This window comes from Rosa rugosa, chromosome 4, assembly GCF_958449725.1.
Source record: "Rosa rugosa chromosome 4, drRosRugo1.1, whole genome shotgun sequence".
Lineage (NCBI taxonomy): Eukaryota > Viridiplantae > Streptophyta > Magnoliopsida > Rosales > Rosaceae > Rosa > Rosa rugosa.
This window is the reverse complement of record NC_084823.1, coordinates 27,704,703-27,719,403: the sequence shown is the minus strand read 5'-3', so window position 1 is coordinate 27,719,403 and position 14,701 is coordinate 27,704,703. Positions and strand designations below refer to the sequence as shown.

The following is a 14,701-nucleotide window of genomic DNA, read 5'->3' as shown; positions in this document are numbered from 1 at the left end:
GATTTTTCTGACAGTAAGTAGATGTAGCTATACCTGGAAAAATAGTCTATAAAGGTAATGAAATAAATATTTCTACATATTGTCTTATGTCTAAATGGTCCACATATATCTGTATGGATTAATTCCAACAGTTTCTTGCTTCTGTTGGCATTTTTCTTTCTTAAGTTTGTCATTTTTCCTTTATAACATTCAATACAATTTTCAAGATCATCAAAGTCTAATTCTGGAAGTGTTTTATTTTTCACAAGTACTTTCAATCTATCTTTTGATATGTGGCCAAGTCTCCTGTGCCACAAGTATGCAGATTTTTCATTGTGCAGGGTTCGTTTTACACCAGTAATGGTGTTAGTGCTTGATGTGTTATTGTTATTTTCAGCAAGTAAAGTTTCTTGTTGACTTAATGAACAATTCAGTCTAAAATAATCATTCACAATAACACCAGAACCAAAAATAGAATAATCTTTAAGCAAGAAATCAAGAGAATCCTTGAAAATTTTTATTCCATTTGAACCAATGTAAAAATTACATCCACTTTTAACCAAAAGACTAACTGAAAGAAAATTCCTCTTAATTGAGGGAATATAATAAACACTATCTAAAACCAGAAAATTTCCTAATCCCAAATCTAGTTTTAAAGATCCTACTGCCTTGACTACAACCCTCATTCCATTCCCAACGCAGATGTTAGCTTCATCATTTCTTGGCTTCCACTTCCGTATGAATCCCTGCAAAGAATTCGTAATATGTAAGGGACTGTCACTATCTAACCAATAAGAATGAGGTTCAATGTTAACAAAATTAACTTCTAATGAAAAGGTTTCTAAATGACTAATAATGTGTTTGGATGAGGGAAAAAATGATGGAATTTAATTGAAAATGAGGATTTCATAATTCCTACAAGTTAATTCCCTCGTTTGGCATTATCAGATTGGAAATTTTAAATTTCTCTGTGGAAAAAAACGAAGGAATTCTTATTTAAATTCTCCACTTCAATTTCCACCAAAATAGGTGTCATTTACGAATTCCTTTGCAGTATTCAATTTTCATTTCCAAAACAAGGCTTTTTTCTATTTTATTTTTTTATTTGTTTTAAAATTTCTTAATTTATTACACATTTCAAATCTTAAATAGATACAACAAAACAACAGAAATTGCAATTAATGGAATTTTAGATTGATGGAGTTAAAGATTCCATCATTTATAAATTCCTATGGATTTCATAATTTTCTCATCCAATCGCACCGTAAATGAATTAATCTTACCCTTTTTCACAAGCCATGCCTTAAAACTTGCACAGTCCTTCTTCATGTGTCCTACTTTCTTACAAAAGTAGCACTTAAACTTAAATGGCTTGTTAACTTTAGCTGCTGCAGTATTTCCTGATGGCTTAGCTATAGTTTTCTTATGCTTGAGCTTGTTCTGTTTCTTTGGCTTCTCTACTAAGTTGACAGAGGTGGAGGGTTGCTTCTCTTTCTTCATCCTACTCTCCTTATCCACGCAAATAGCTATTAGCTCATTCAAGATCTAGTTCTCCTTTTGCGCATTGTTGCTAGTTCTCAAGGTATTGAAGCTAGGTGGCAGATAATCTAAGGCATTGTGAACAAGTGGTCATCTTGAACTCCCATATCAAGATCCCTAAGTCTAGCATTCAACTCAGTGAGCTTCATAATGTGTTGCCTAACTCCTCCACTACCAGTATATTTTAGCTCATTCATCTCCTTGGAGAGCCTTGATGCCTCAGCCTTATTGCTCTCTTTGAATTTCTCGGCTATGGCATCCATATAGTCAAATGCTAAGGCTGGTTCATCTATGCTACCCCTCACGGTATCAGTCATGGTAGTCCTCATCACATTCTTAGCTCTATAATTTGCTCTATGCCAATCTCGATAATATTTCTTCTCATCACGTGAGCTATTGGCATCTATTCCATAAGGCTTTACATCAGTAAAACACAAGTCCATGTTTTCATGCATCATGAGATAGAACTCTACACCACTCCTCCAGGCCTTAAAGTTTGATCCAGTAAGCATCTGGATTTTATTCAAATTCATGTAGGTGATTCCTAGGGAGCAAAACAAAAGAAAGGTGTAAGTTTTTAGTTTTCAACAGTTCTCAAAACATGTTTTTGTCAAAAAATGTTCTGCATCCATGTGTTAATTCTAAAGCAGTTCATATAAACACACAAGCAGAAAACAAAAAACAACTTGCAATCAAAACAATACCAAAGTAATGTAATTCTAGCCCCAAGTACTGTAATCAATAGCAAGCATCACTTTTATAGCAGAAAACATGATATTCTGAAGATTTCTTCATCATTATGCCACAAGCAGTGAATTCATGTTATTCTAAAGACAATCAACATCTTTATGACAGAAGAAAAGTCCTAGAATCCAAAGCTGAACTCAAAATTATGCATAATGCTGCTTCACATTCTAAACCATATAGCTCACACTTCTTTGGAAGACAATATACATATACAGTTTAAAAGCAAAACACAAGTTTTTGATATTTTCTTTATCTTAATGAATTTTGAACAATAGATAGATAATCACTTTGTGCAATATATCCACTTAACCATCTAAATTCTCAGACCATGAAAAGTTTCTATTCAATCTGCAGCTTTAGCATAACAAGCATGTACAGGGAGATCAACTTAATCACATGTCATATTATACCATCATAGATCATTAAATATAGAAACTTCACAACATGTAAAACAATCATATCAAAACATCAAGATATTCTAACATGCTCATTCCGAAAAACATCAGATCACAAAATAATTTCTTGAAAATTAAGTTTCATCCGGTCACCATCTACTCTAGCCTAGGTGCACGCCGCGAATGCCTGTATTGTTCTTATACACTACAATGGTCAATAATATTCTTGAATTTAAAACAAGATTTCCAGAAAACTCTAACCTTGTTCATACTTAATTTGCTGCAAAATTTATCGCGGAAGCATTAATTTTTTACCAAAACACAGCAATCGATCAATTCGGCCTCTTAATCCGCAGGGATTAGAGTCTTGAATTCCATGAAGGACGTAAAAATCCTTTGCGCTTTCATCTCGGACCAAAAACCCTAATCCCCAATTCTAATACGACCATTAGGGTATAACGATCATCTGCAGCAGGGATTCTGAATAGTTTGGGTCCGGGTCAGCGCCTGCGGGTTTGGTCCGAAAAGATTTTTCTAAAATTTGGCCCATTCGTGGCCTGTTTTTCTTTAGCAAGGTTTAGAGTAAAATTTTATAGGTTTTTGTTGAAAACAAAATTTTGGTTCTTCCAAAAATTGATTAATCAAAATTGATTTGTGTTTGTGAAAACCTAATGCTCTGATACCATTTGTTAAACTGAATGAGCCAAACAATCCCATGATCAATTCACAAGAACATAAACACACTGAATATTAATCAATACCACATGAACCAAAAATACAAGATTTGTTAGCTAACCTTCTTCTGTGTTGGGAGCCATTGCAGCTGCACGGATTGACCTTGACAATAAGCACGATTGATCTTCTCCTCAACTCTGAATTCAAGCTCCTTTCTATGGGGCAAGACTTAATGCTTTGTAACAGAGAGAGCAGGGACCAATACCATCTATATATATTGGTTAATGAACCTAAGAATCCTCCCATAAAAGTGTTTCTTAAAAAACAAGTCACCAATAACAAGAAGCCTAATGCAACACTAATTCGGATTACAATTGCAATCGATCTAATGGATTCCCAACCTATGAGCTGATACAATTGTCTCAATAGGTTTCTAGGTATTGTACTTGACATACATCTCCTATTAATGACCAAAGTTCCAATCCAATTTGTAAACTAAATAATAGATGATGATATATAGGTCAACTTTTATTCAAACATAATTAAAAGCCAAAAAGTAGATTGTACAAACCTTTAATTCCCAGACTGATACAGGTGTATTTGATTCATATGGGTGTATTTGAGTGATATTTTAAGCTTTCACCAAGACAGAAAGCTTAATTAAGGTTAAAATTAGAATAATTGAGTGATAGTTGTTTTGTAGGAGGAACAAAGTAGATTGTAAGGTGGTAATTAATAGCCGCACCCAATTATTAATTGACTGCAAACCTAGTTCAAGTCTTCATGGTGTTAATGCATAGTTCTTTAGGTAAATTTCTTTGTGAAGAAACTCGCAAAAGGCAATTTTTTTTTCTTATGTGCCTTGGGCTGGAATCAAAATGCCCATTTTATCAATTACATTCATGTGCATAAATGCTAGCAGTAACTTAGTATAGTTTTTATGAGGTTGATTGCATCCCTAACAAGTCAGTGTTCTATATATTGAAAACGTTGAAGATGAGTATTCTCTTCAATATAGTAAAACTTCGATAAATTAATACGGTTGGGACCATTGGAAATTATTAATTTATCGAATATTATTTAATCGACAAATTAATAAAATAATAATATAAAAAGAATTTTATGTTTGATACACTGTTGTGTACTTGTGTTTTGCCAGTTATTTCTCCAAAAGAGGCATTTCAAGCGGTAGTGATCTTAAATCACTTTTTGCTACATAGTGAAAAACATATACCAAATGAGTTTGGTTCAGGGAAACAGAAAAAGTAAACGACTATAGATGCATATCTTCTTCTTCTTTTTTTTTTTTTTTTTTTTTTTTTTTTTTTTTTTAAGAGGCTCAGCCCCACACCCGGTTCCAATTAGTACAGATAAGTTATGCAACAGGGGTACATAAACTTGAACCCCGTGCCATAGAAAAAGAACAAAGGAATACAAAAAAAGAACAAGATACAAAAAATAAGACTAGCTGGTATAACTTGGTGTAATACCTCAGAAATTCGTTATTATTTTCCGAGGATTTTCAGAATTAATTTAGGGATTGTTGGTACGAGTATGTGGTTCGTGGATGGAGCGGAAATGTTTCGGACGAACTTTTATTCGAAAAGTATGGTTTTAGGGGGGGTGCAAAGGTTGAATTTTTATACGTTGGGTTTCTCTGAAAACTTCCTTCACGAAAGTTGTAGAGTACATCGATACGAGTTCGTGGATATGTGGAACGCAGAAATTGGAGTTCGTATGAGGAAGTTATGGCCATTGGAAAAAGTTTCTATTTTAGTATATATATGGGTTTTTCCGGAAATTGGGTCATAATTCCCAAATTTCCATTTTTGGAAACCCCTTCTCTCCGTTCTCTCTCATCCGCGCAACCCAGACCCGCGTGCAAAACCGGTGACCCGACCCGACTGGTTCTCTCACCTCCGGCGACGGGACAAGCCGACACCGACTCAGACAAGTCTCGTGCGTCGCCCTATGGTGTTGGTTTGCATCGTGGTTCACCGGAAAGTGGAGATCTGAGCTTCAACAGTTGAAGTGATCGGGACTCGGTCGGAAATCCACTTTTCCGGCAACATCTCGGCCGATCCTTCTCGGTTTTGGAATCTCCTCCTCCTCTTGATCATCCTCATACCCGCCTTGAACGATTTTCCGTGTGGAGTGAAAGATCAAGGGTTGAAGATCAGCGGTGCACAGTGAATCTGGAGCTTGATCAGACGGCAGCGATTGGTCGATCTTGCAAGCTTGATCTAGGATGGTCTAGGCCGAACCAGACTTAGCTCCAAGTACGTGGAAAGTGTGTTGAGTGGATTGTGGTGATACCCGCCTTGAAGGAAGATTTTGCGTGTGGAGTGAAAGATCAAGGGTTGAAGATCAGCGGTGCACAGTGAATCTGGAACTTGATCAGACGACAGCGATTGGTCGATATTGCAAGCTTGATCTAGGACGGTCTGGGCCGAACCAGACTTAGCTCCAAGTATGTGGAAAGTGTGTTGAGTGGATTGTGGCGATTAGTGCTTCTCTCGATTTGTGTGTGAAGATGCAGCGGGATTCAGAGGTGAGTAATATCACAATGTTCATTTACGAACGGAGTTACCTTTATCGTTTTGAGAGTAATTTAGTTAACTGCAAACTATAGTTGGTATTAGTAGACATTCCTGAGTGAATGACTACGTGTATGTATATATATATATATATATATATATATATATATATATTTACGTGAAATATATGTATGTGTGGGGGTTTTGTTGATTGATGAAAATAATATGCATGAATGGTGCTTTTTATTGTTTTGGGTTGTGGCTTTTCGGAAAACAAATGATTGTGGAAATGTTGATTTCTATTGTTTTGAAAAGCATTGAGATTTGTGGAACATTTTGGGTCTAGTGCGACTTGCTTAATGTTTTAATCTTTATCATAGATGGTGATCGAGATTGAGTCACAGATGGTGACTGGGATTAGGTCACAGATGGTGATCGTAATCGGTGTAACATTTTGGGTCCAGTGCGACTCGCTTAATGTTTTAATCTTTGTCATAGATGGTGATCGATATTGAGTCACATATAGTGACTGGGATTAGGTCACAGATGGTGATCATAATCGGTGTAACATTTTTAAGTCCAGCGCGACTTCTTTAAAATGTTTTGATCTGTGGAGATCGGGGTCTGAAGACCAAATGGGTCTGTTCAGATGTCACAGATGGTGACAAAGGCATGTTATCAAGAACCACACCTTTGGCCGGGCGAGTGGTTACGATCAGTTAGAGCTCTAGTCTGTCTGCCAGGGTACTTCGTGGGGGTAACTGCGGGTTACTGGAGACTCACGAGCACGTGTTTTAAAAGAGAGTCTTGAGAGTAGTCTTTCTTTTATTGTTCATGAGGGACTTTGACTTCATATTTGAATTGTTGAGATTTCAATTAATATGATTTGTCACGGAGTGACATGTGTTTTCTTCAAGAAAAGGGTGTTGAGCTTTGGAAAAGAAAACAATGCGTTCGCTGTTTGCGTGAGTTGCTTCCTCAAGTAGATTTGAGTGGAATTATCACGGATCATGTGATTTTGTGATTCGGTTTCGAGCATGTAAATGATTTCAAACATTACTTGAAGTGGTTTTGTTTTGAACTATGATCGTGAGATTGAATGTTGCTTTGACATTTGAGCATATAGATTTTGTCATGAGCGGACTTGTTGATGCATGCTATTGAATTATGCTTATTGACTGTTAGGTTGAGAGGACTTAAGCATGTTGTTGTTGTTTTGAGTTACTCATACAAGCTTGCAAAAGCTTTTCGGGTTTGTGTTTGCAACCCGGTGCACTATTCCACAGTGTAGGGGTTTATCCTGCAGGTTAGGGGAGCGTGGTTGAAGCCATAGATTTTCCTAACTGCTGCAGTGGTAGGTTTATTACCTAATTGTGCTACGCAGTTATTAGTCTTCCGCTGTGTAATGAGCGTTGTGTGTGCAGTTACTTATTGAATTGATGTTTCAGTTTAATTTGTAAACTTTGCTTAATGTAATATGTGACTCTAAAGAACAAGTCTGTATTTACATTGTGGGTTCGGGACATCGTTGGGTGCCTTGTTTAAAGGAAAAAAATTTCTCAGCTAATTAGTATTGGTGTCCGAACCATCACGCCCGGTGCTCTGTATTTGAAGTAATTGTATTATTATTTATGTTTGAAATTCGGGGCGTAGAGAGAACTGATGCAAACCTATTTCTAAAGTGGCTAGCCAAAATGATTTTTCAGCTATTTTGGCTAAAATTTGACTAAAAAATGGCTAGCATTGTTAAAGATGCTCTTAATTACTTTCAAACCCAAAACTTTTTTTGAAATAGAGTTGAATTCATTAGATCAACAACCAATAGGCTAGAGTCTACCATAACTTACATAAGCAAAACTCGGCAAGAAAATACGAACTAAACTATCTAAGCTAAAGCAGATCATTAAAATCTCTGGGACGCTCACATTTAAGCGAGCCTATACAAGAATGAAAAAACCTTGCCTCCTATGGAAAAGAAATCATTCAACTAGTCCCCACTTGTCAATCACGCAATTGTGGTACAAGCAAGACACTAGAAACGTCATAGAAGACTCATAGAAGTTAATCTAACCTCACACAGACTCAATACCCTAATACATTAGGGCCCCGATTGCCTTGACCCAAGCCTAAGCCCGTATGCCCAAGCCCAAATCAAGTCTTGCATAGCTGGAAGACTCCTCTGCCCAGGACCCAGGCCCAAACCCAAGCCAACAGAAGAGGAGCCTCATGTTGCTCCTTTGCCTCCACCGTCGTCATATCCTCTGGCGACAAGCTTGTCGACCATCGCTCTGGCGAGCGGCCATTCCAACAGTACATCAACATCAGACCTGTTGCCTCTCTGCACGCTGTCAACAGTTCTCAATCAACAACCGTTCGGAACCAAGAAAGAACTGGAACCTACATTGAGAACCAGTCGGAAAAGAGAATCTCCGCCACTCTAGAGATCCGACGTCGACGGCTCCTCCCACGCCTCGCCGATATGGAATGCTGATCTTCCGACCGTCTCCACTTCGAATTGATCGATTCCTGCGGCGATATCAAGCAACCTGATCTACCTCATAGATCGCACCTTTCTTCTTCGAAATCAGGTAACGGAATCACCGGATCTTCCCGACAAAAGCAATGAACAGCCAAACCTCGAATGGAAGTTGACGAGAGTCGCGTCTCGCCCAATCCACCAAACCACCACTGACACACGCAAGCGCCGTAGGCAAGCCAGATAACCACCGAGCTACTTAGGAGTCGCCGAATCTCTTCTATGCTCAGCAAACCCTAGGGCGACGCTCTTAGTTTCTCTTTAGTAATCTCTAAAATAGAGAATCTGTTGGAGTTTCAAACCCAAAACTTGTGCAAGAGTTAATTGGAAAATTTCCTCTATTGTATAAGTCAAAAGAATGTGTTTATGTCCCACATTCTTAAAAAAAAAACAAAAACAAAAACAAAAAAAATTGTGCACTTGAGCTAAATATGGCGTTCTCATCGAGAGTTTCTTATTGATTCTCCTTAACATGTACCTATGTTACGCTCCAACATTAGAGTATGCTAGTATAAGAATTCTGTGTATTGGCATTTTCTATACAAAATAATGAGTCATAGGCCTAGGTTAGAACTGTGTGAGTACTGAAGTAAAGACTAAAGTGATTGAATCACAAGATGAAGATCAAGTCCCCAACTGATCCTAGATGATTCTCTGAAAAGGTAATTCATTCATTGCATCTCATATAGCATGTTTGTTTCTTATGTGATTGCATGAAGAGATTGAAGACTATGTTTCAATTCCAAAGTAGTCTGAAAGGTAAATGTGCGTGATTAATTTGCAATTATAGATGAGTTTCAATTGAAATCAATCATATGTCTGATTCAATCCTTTATTTGATTGATTTGAGTTATGCATAGCATTTTATTTAGGGAAAAAAATCAGTTTTTGTTACCTAGATATTTTTTAGGAATATTTCTTTCCTAATAGAAGTCAATTAGGTCTAGATGTCTTGGGATGTTTGCTGCGCATACATATAGGAGAAAAGTATTTTCTTTCTCTAATGCTTCTGAAGATTATATTGTGCGTCCATTGTTAGTTGAGAGAGTTTTTTTTATAAAAAAATTCATGAGCTTTATTGAGAATTATTAATTCACTTGTTCCATGTTGAAGTGAGTTGATAAGTCAATAAAACACCTTCATATCATTCAAATCATCTGCATATCCGAGAACCCCATGAGATCAGTTGGGAGGAAGTGCATGTCGTGCATAGTTCGTGTGTCAAAGTTAGAGAGACTAGTGGATGCAGTTATGAAGGTGGAGAAAAACAAGGTGGTGCTCGATCGTGCAACCGTCTAGAGGAGTCTAGTCATAAATAGCCGAGGTCAGAGCTATTTGCATTGGTTGTAAGTTCATATTTGCTTGTTCATATTCACTTAGTAAGTGACTTTACAGTTGGCCTTCAGGAGTTAAGGTCCGCAGTTGTTTACCTCGATTTGAGGGTTTTACTGCGTTAGCAAATCTCTTGTGTTTGAGTTATTTATTTCCGCTATGCCTTCTTGATTGTGTGTTGCTCTCTTCATAATTAATTTTGCAAACACAAAACTAGGGTCACAAGGATTGATAGGCATCTGCAATCTCCTTACTGCAGTTTGGTAATTTTATTCAAGTTAAAATTGAGCATAATTTTCATCTAAGCCTATTCACCCTCCTTTAGGCTTAAACGATATGCATCCTAGTACTTTAAGAGTATCAACTGGCTTGCTTTTATTTCATGCATTGATTTGTTCTTATTCTTCATTGAGAGCGGTTTTGGCCTAGTTTCTTATTCTGTTTTCTTGTAAAGAACACTAACAAGGAAAGGGCAGTGAGCACGAGCTCCCAAATGTAGATTTATGCAGTGGTTCCATTTAAGATTGCGTGGGTGCTTAATTTTGGTCCATTATAGCCTGCAGAAAGACCCCACACAACTCTGCAAATGTCACCCAAATATCAAACAACTAGCAGAAAGACCATATTTGAACACTTAACAAACCCACACACACACACACACACATATATATCAATTATCAAGTAAACATAGCAACTTGCAAACTGCAAACCTAAATAGAAATGGATATCTTATATATTAAAAACCAAACAGTCCATCAATGGAGAAATAAAATAAATTTGGTGCGGGTCGGTTTGACTCAGAACCACAATCGACCGCTTTTATGCAGTTGGGTGCGGTGTGGGCATAAAACGACACCGTTTTAGTTCGGTGCAGTTACTGAACAACTTTTTTCAGTGCGGTAACCACATTTTCGGTACAAAGCGCCCACCCAATTACACAGGTGAGAAAAGGACACGTGAAACTCACGTGCGTGGACCCAAACTCGCAAGCTCATTGCCTCCAAATTCAAAGCGGCCGGAGAACTTTCCATTGGTTTCCACATCATTGTCGTCCCCAAAATTCAAAACCCTCTAACGTCTCGCAGATGCCCTCACTGACGAGGTCTCAATTTTCCGATTCCGGTGCCGTAATGGACTTAGACGTCGACATTTCGCGGTGGGTCCTGGAGTTTCTCCTCCGTGACCGCCACAACGAGACCATCGCCAAGCGACTCCTTGCCGTCGCGCCGCTCCCGAACCGCCACGACTGGCGGTTGAAGAAGACGGTCCTCCTCCGAACAATCGAGTCCGCAATCTATGACGACGCTTCAGTCACCGAAGCGATCCTCGAAGCCCTGGAGTCCATCGAGGCTTTGGACCGCGGCCAAGGGTTTCAGACCACGGAGGCCATGAGGGCGGCGTACTGCGCCGTCGCGACGGAGTGCACGGTCAAGTTCTTGGTTTGCTTCGGACGGAAGTACATTGAGGCTGTGGACCGGATTTGGAGAGGTAGGGTTAGGGTTTTGGAGGAGAGTGAGGGGAGCGAGCTGGTTTCGGCGGAGTTGAAAGAGAGAAGATATGAGGTGGAGGCTGCGATTTGGGATAGGAATGTGTCGAAAAAGCTAGCGAGGATGAATACTAGAAATGATGCGTTGAGATTGGTTGGGGAGTATGTGGAGGAAGCTTGGGCAGTGATTGGTCCTCCTTTTCTTAATTGGGCCGTTAGATTTCATATGGTTAAGGAAAGTTTAGGTGAGGGTGATGGTAATGTAGATGATGGGTGTGGAAAGGAGGTTGGAATGGTGAATGGGAATGAACTGGAGGTGCAGGTAGCAAATGGGGCTGATTTGGGTGATGGTTCCAAATTGGAGGTCAATGAGGCTAATGAGGGTGATGGGTCTAAACCGGAGGTGCAAATAGAGAGTGATACTAAGGTTGGTCATGGGTCTGAATTGGTAATTTGGACTGGGGTGGAGGTGCCATTGACAAAAGGGGCTGATTTGGGTGTTGGGAAAGAGTTGAATGGGCAAAGGGAAAATGGGGCTAATGTTAGTGATGGGTCTGGAGTAAAGGCGCGAAGGGTGAATGGTGCTAATGTTGGTGGTGATAGGTCTAAATGGGAGGCGCGGCGAGTGGAAAATGATACTAATGTGGGTGATGTGACTGTGGCTTTTTCCAAGTTTGGGTCTCTGTTGGGTTACCATTCTATGGACGGTGTTTTGCGGGTAGTGGGGGAAGGGAGGTCACCGCTTAATGTGAACTGTGGTGTCCTCAGTTTTGAACCTGCAAGAAAAGAGAAAGGTATTCTCTTTTTCAATAGCAGAGAGGGATATTTCAGTGACATCAGTTTCTGTATTGTTGAGAGGGCGCTCTGTATTGGTTTGTTCTGTGCTGTTTCATGATACCAAATATACAGCTCGGTCTCTGTTATGCGAGCCCTATCTAACTGAAGATTTGAATATGCTCCTGTTTAATAGTTTGCTTCATTATTACACATGCTTGAGTTTCAAATTTTGTAGTCCAGTTTCTTGAGTCTTCTTTTTTATCTTTTATAGAAATTCCGAGGAACAGGGCACTTAGGCACAACCATGGACCACTTAAGATTAGAGATGCTGAATATGTCGGCACGGATGCATCAGATGGCATACATAATTACGTATCCAGCACTGAAGTTAGAAAAGTGCAAGAACAACTTAAGTCCGGTGTTATGGCTGTACAATCTGTAGTGACAGACCCACTACCTTATAATTTGCGCATGCCGGAAATTGTAAGATCTGAGGTGGAAGTCAATCATGTAAATGGAGAAGATGGTACAGAAAATCCATCTGTTGAAAAGACCACTGGGCCTGATCATTCTAATAGTGATACTAATGGAAATCCGACCTCCAGTGATCAGAACGATGTGCCCCAAGCTCCTGGAAAAGAAAATGATGCATCCAACCTGTCCGTTGAGAAGGGAAAGGGCACACAGTATGTTCGAAGTGGTGATGCCAACCGTGCAGATCTGTGTTGCAGTAATCAGAATAGTGGTCCTCGACCTGGGTTGATGGAACGTAATAGTACTGCCCATACTTACAAGGTATTTATGTTCATATTGTTCTGTTCTAGTCTGACCAGCTCTTTTAAGTTACTAGGTTGCACATAGGCAAAATGGCCAATATAATGTTATGATTGAGATGTTGATTCCTGGTGTTTATTGTTTGGACTTCATTTGCATTTTGTATATGCATATTCTACTTCCAGTAAAAAGAAAACCCAGTAGTTTCTATGATGGATCTGTGAGTTGGTCTGGTGTTTGTAAAAATTTTGTGGTGGTTCTGTGTGTTTATAAATTTGGTTTACTTGTTTTTCCAGTGGGATGACTGGCTAGGTATGTCACCTGAGGGAACAAGTAATGGTAAGGGCACGCTTCATTTACCTACATTTAAACGGAATGCTATTTCTCCACTGAAAAAGTATGAGGATAAAAGATTTGCTAAGAGAAGAAAAGTAAAGAGATGGAGCGTACATGAAGAAGACACATTAAGGGCTGGTGTGCAAGAGTAAGTACTTGTTGTCATGTTTGGTAAACTCTCTCTGTTCACCAGCTTCTTGTTGTGAAAGAAAACTTTTTATCTACTTTTTTTAATTGCAGATTGTCGGTAATACTTTCCGATCCTTTTCAAGCTCGTTACTTGAAATGTTCAGTTGCTACATAATACTTGTTACTAAAAAGATGAAAAGAATTTTATGTCCTTGCAACTTACCAGCAATCATGCTTCTATTGGCTGAGTATGTAGGTCATAATATTAGTTCTAAGCACTTGCGCCAAGTCCTCATAATTGTGGCCTTTTCTGTTGCAGGTATGGTAAAGGAAATTGGAAGCTTATCTTAGATGCATACCGAGATGTATTTGAAGAAAGAACTGAGGTAGTGAAGTTGTGCACTATTTGCTGCTTTAACTTGCATGTAAAACGTTTTCTATTCATCTTAATATATATGTTACTGCTTTAAAGATCTATATTGTGTTTAAGAATGTTGAGGTAACTATGGTCAGGTTGATTTAAAGGACAAGTGGAGAAACATGTCGAAGTGGAGGCACTGTGACTAGTCTGCTAATCAGTGGGTTTTGTTCATATGTATGATAACTCGTGGAGAGCTGTATTTTGTAGTGCTCTCTACAGGAGTAGGATTTTTTCAGTAGTATCTGTATGTTTTGCTACGGAAGGATGTATGTATAGATCGACAAACTGCTCCTAATTTAAGAATATAATGAAATTATCCTACTAGTTATAGCTTTATGAGTATTGAAATATATATTGTAACTGAACATATACAGATGAACCAGGCAAGGAAGCTTCATCATGTGCAAAAAGTTTGATTCTCATTGTCCTTTCACTTGCATTACTATGACTGTCCAACCAAGTTTCTCGATCCAGTCACTCATGGAACCGCTCCATATACTCAAATCCACAAGAGGCTCTCAGACTCAGAACTCTTTGAATTTTCCTTACCAGATTTTTCATTGGGCCATTGGCACATGGAAATTTGAATTTTCCTATTATGAACAGATGATTAGACATTTTTTTTGTTTTTTGCCCTTTCACATTTGTTAACGTTCAAAGTCTGGCGGTAGCCATGAAGTCTGGCGGTAGCCAATCCTTCGCTTAACGTGGGTCCGGCGGGCGGACCGCTACTCGTGACGCTCTCAGCTTCCGCTACCTGTCAGATATAATACAAAGGGGGCGTCAGAGGGAGACCGCGCTGGGCGGCCTTCGACTCTCCGATGCCTAAGTTAGTCAATGTATTTATAGACAGAGTAACAGTAGGTAAGTATTGAATGCGTAATAAATGAGGAGAGAAGAGAGAACCTTTTATAGGTGAGGAAGAGGTTGATCTTCTCTTTGTTTTCGATGTGGGACTGATGTGCTTCAGTCCCCAGCTCTGGGAGCTTCTGATGCTACTTTGGCGCGGCGCGTGGCGGCGCGTCGACGGTGATCTGG

The 14,701-nt window shown here is 39.0% G+C and overlaps 2 protein-coding genes across 2 annotated transcripts; one reads left to right on the top strand and one right to left on the bottom strand.

Annotated features, from left to right (window-relative positions):
• Positions 1–1,586: 1,586 nt before the first annotated feature.
• Positions 1,587–2,051, bottom strand: LOC133744592 (uncharacterized). Its single transcript, XM_062172676.1, has one exon. The coding sequence runs from the start codon at positions 2,049–2,051 to the stop codon at positions 1,587–1,589; it is 465 nt and encodes a 154-aa protein (XP_062028660.1).
• An 8,539-nt stretch (positions 2,052–10,590) lies between these two features.
• Positions 10,591–13,999, top strand: LOC133743967 (uncharacterized). The gene is made up of 5 exons (XM_062172054.1): positions 10,591–12,020; positions 12,275–12,798; positions 13,074–13,261; positions 13,562–13,628; positions 13,756–13,999. Exons 1-5 carry the CDS (start codon positions 10,826–10,828, stop codon positions 13,807–13,809), a joined length of 2,028 nt encoding a protein of 675 aa, XP_062028038.1. The 5' UTR covers positions 10,591–10,825; the 3' UTR covers positions 13,810–13,999.
• Positions 14,000–14,701: the final 702 nt, after the last annotated feature.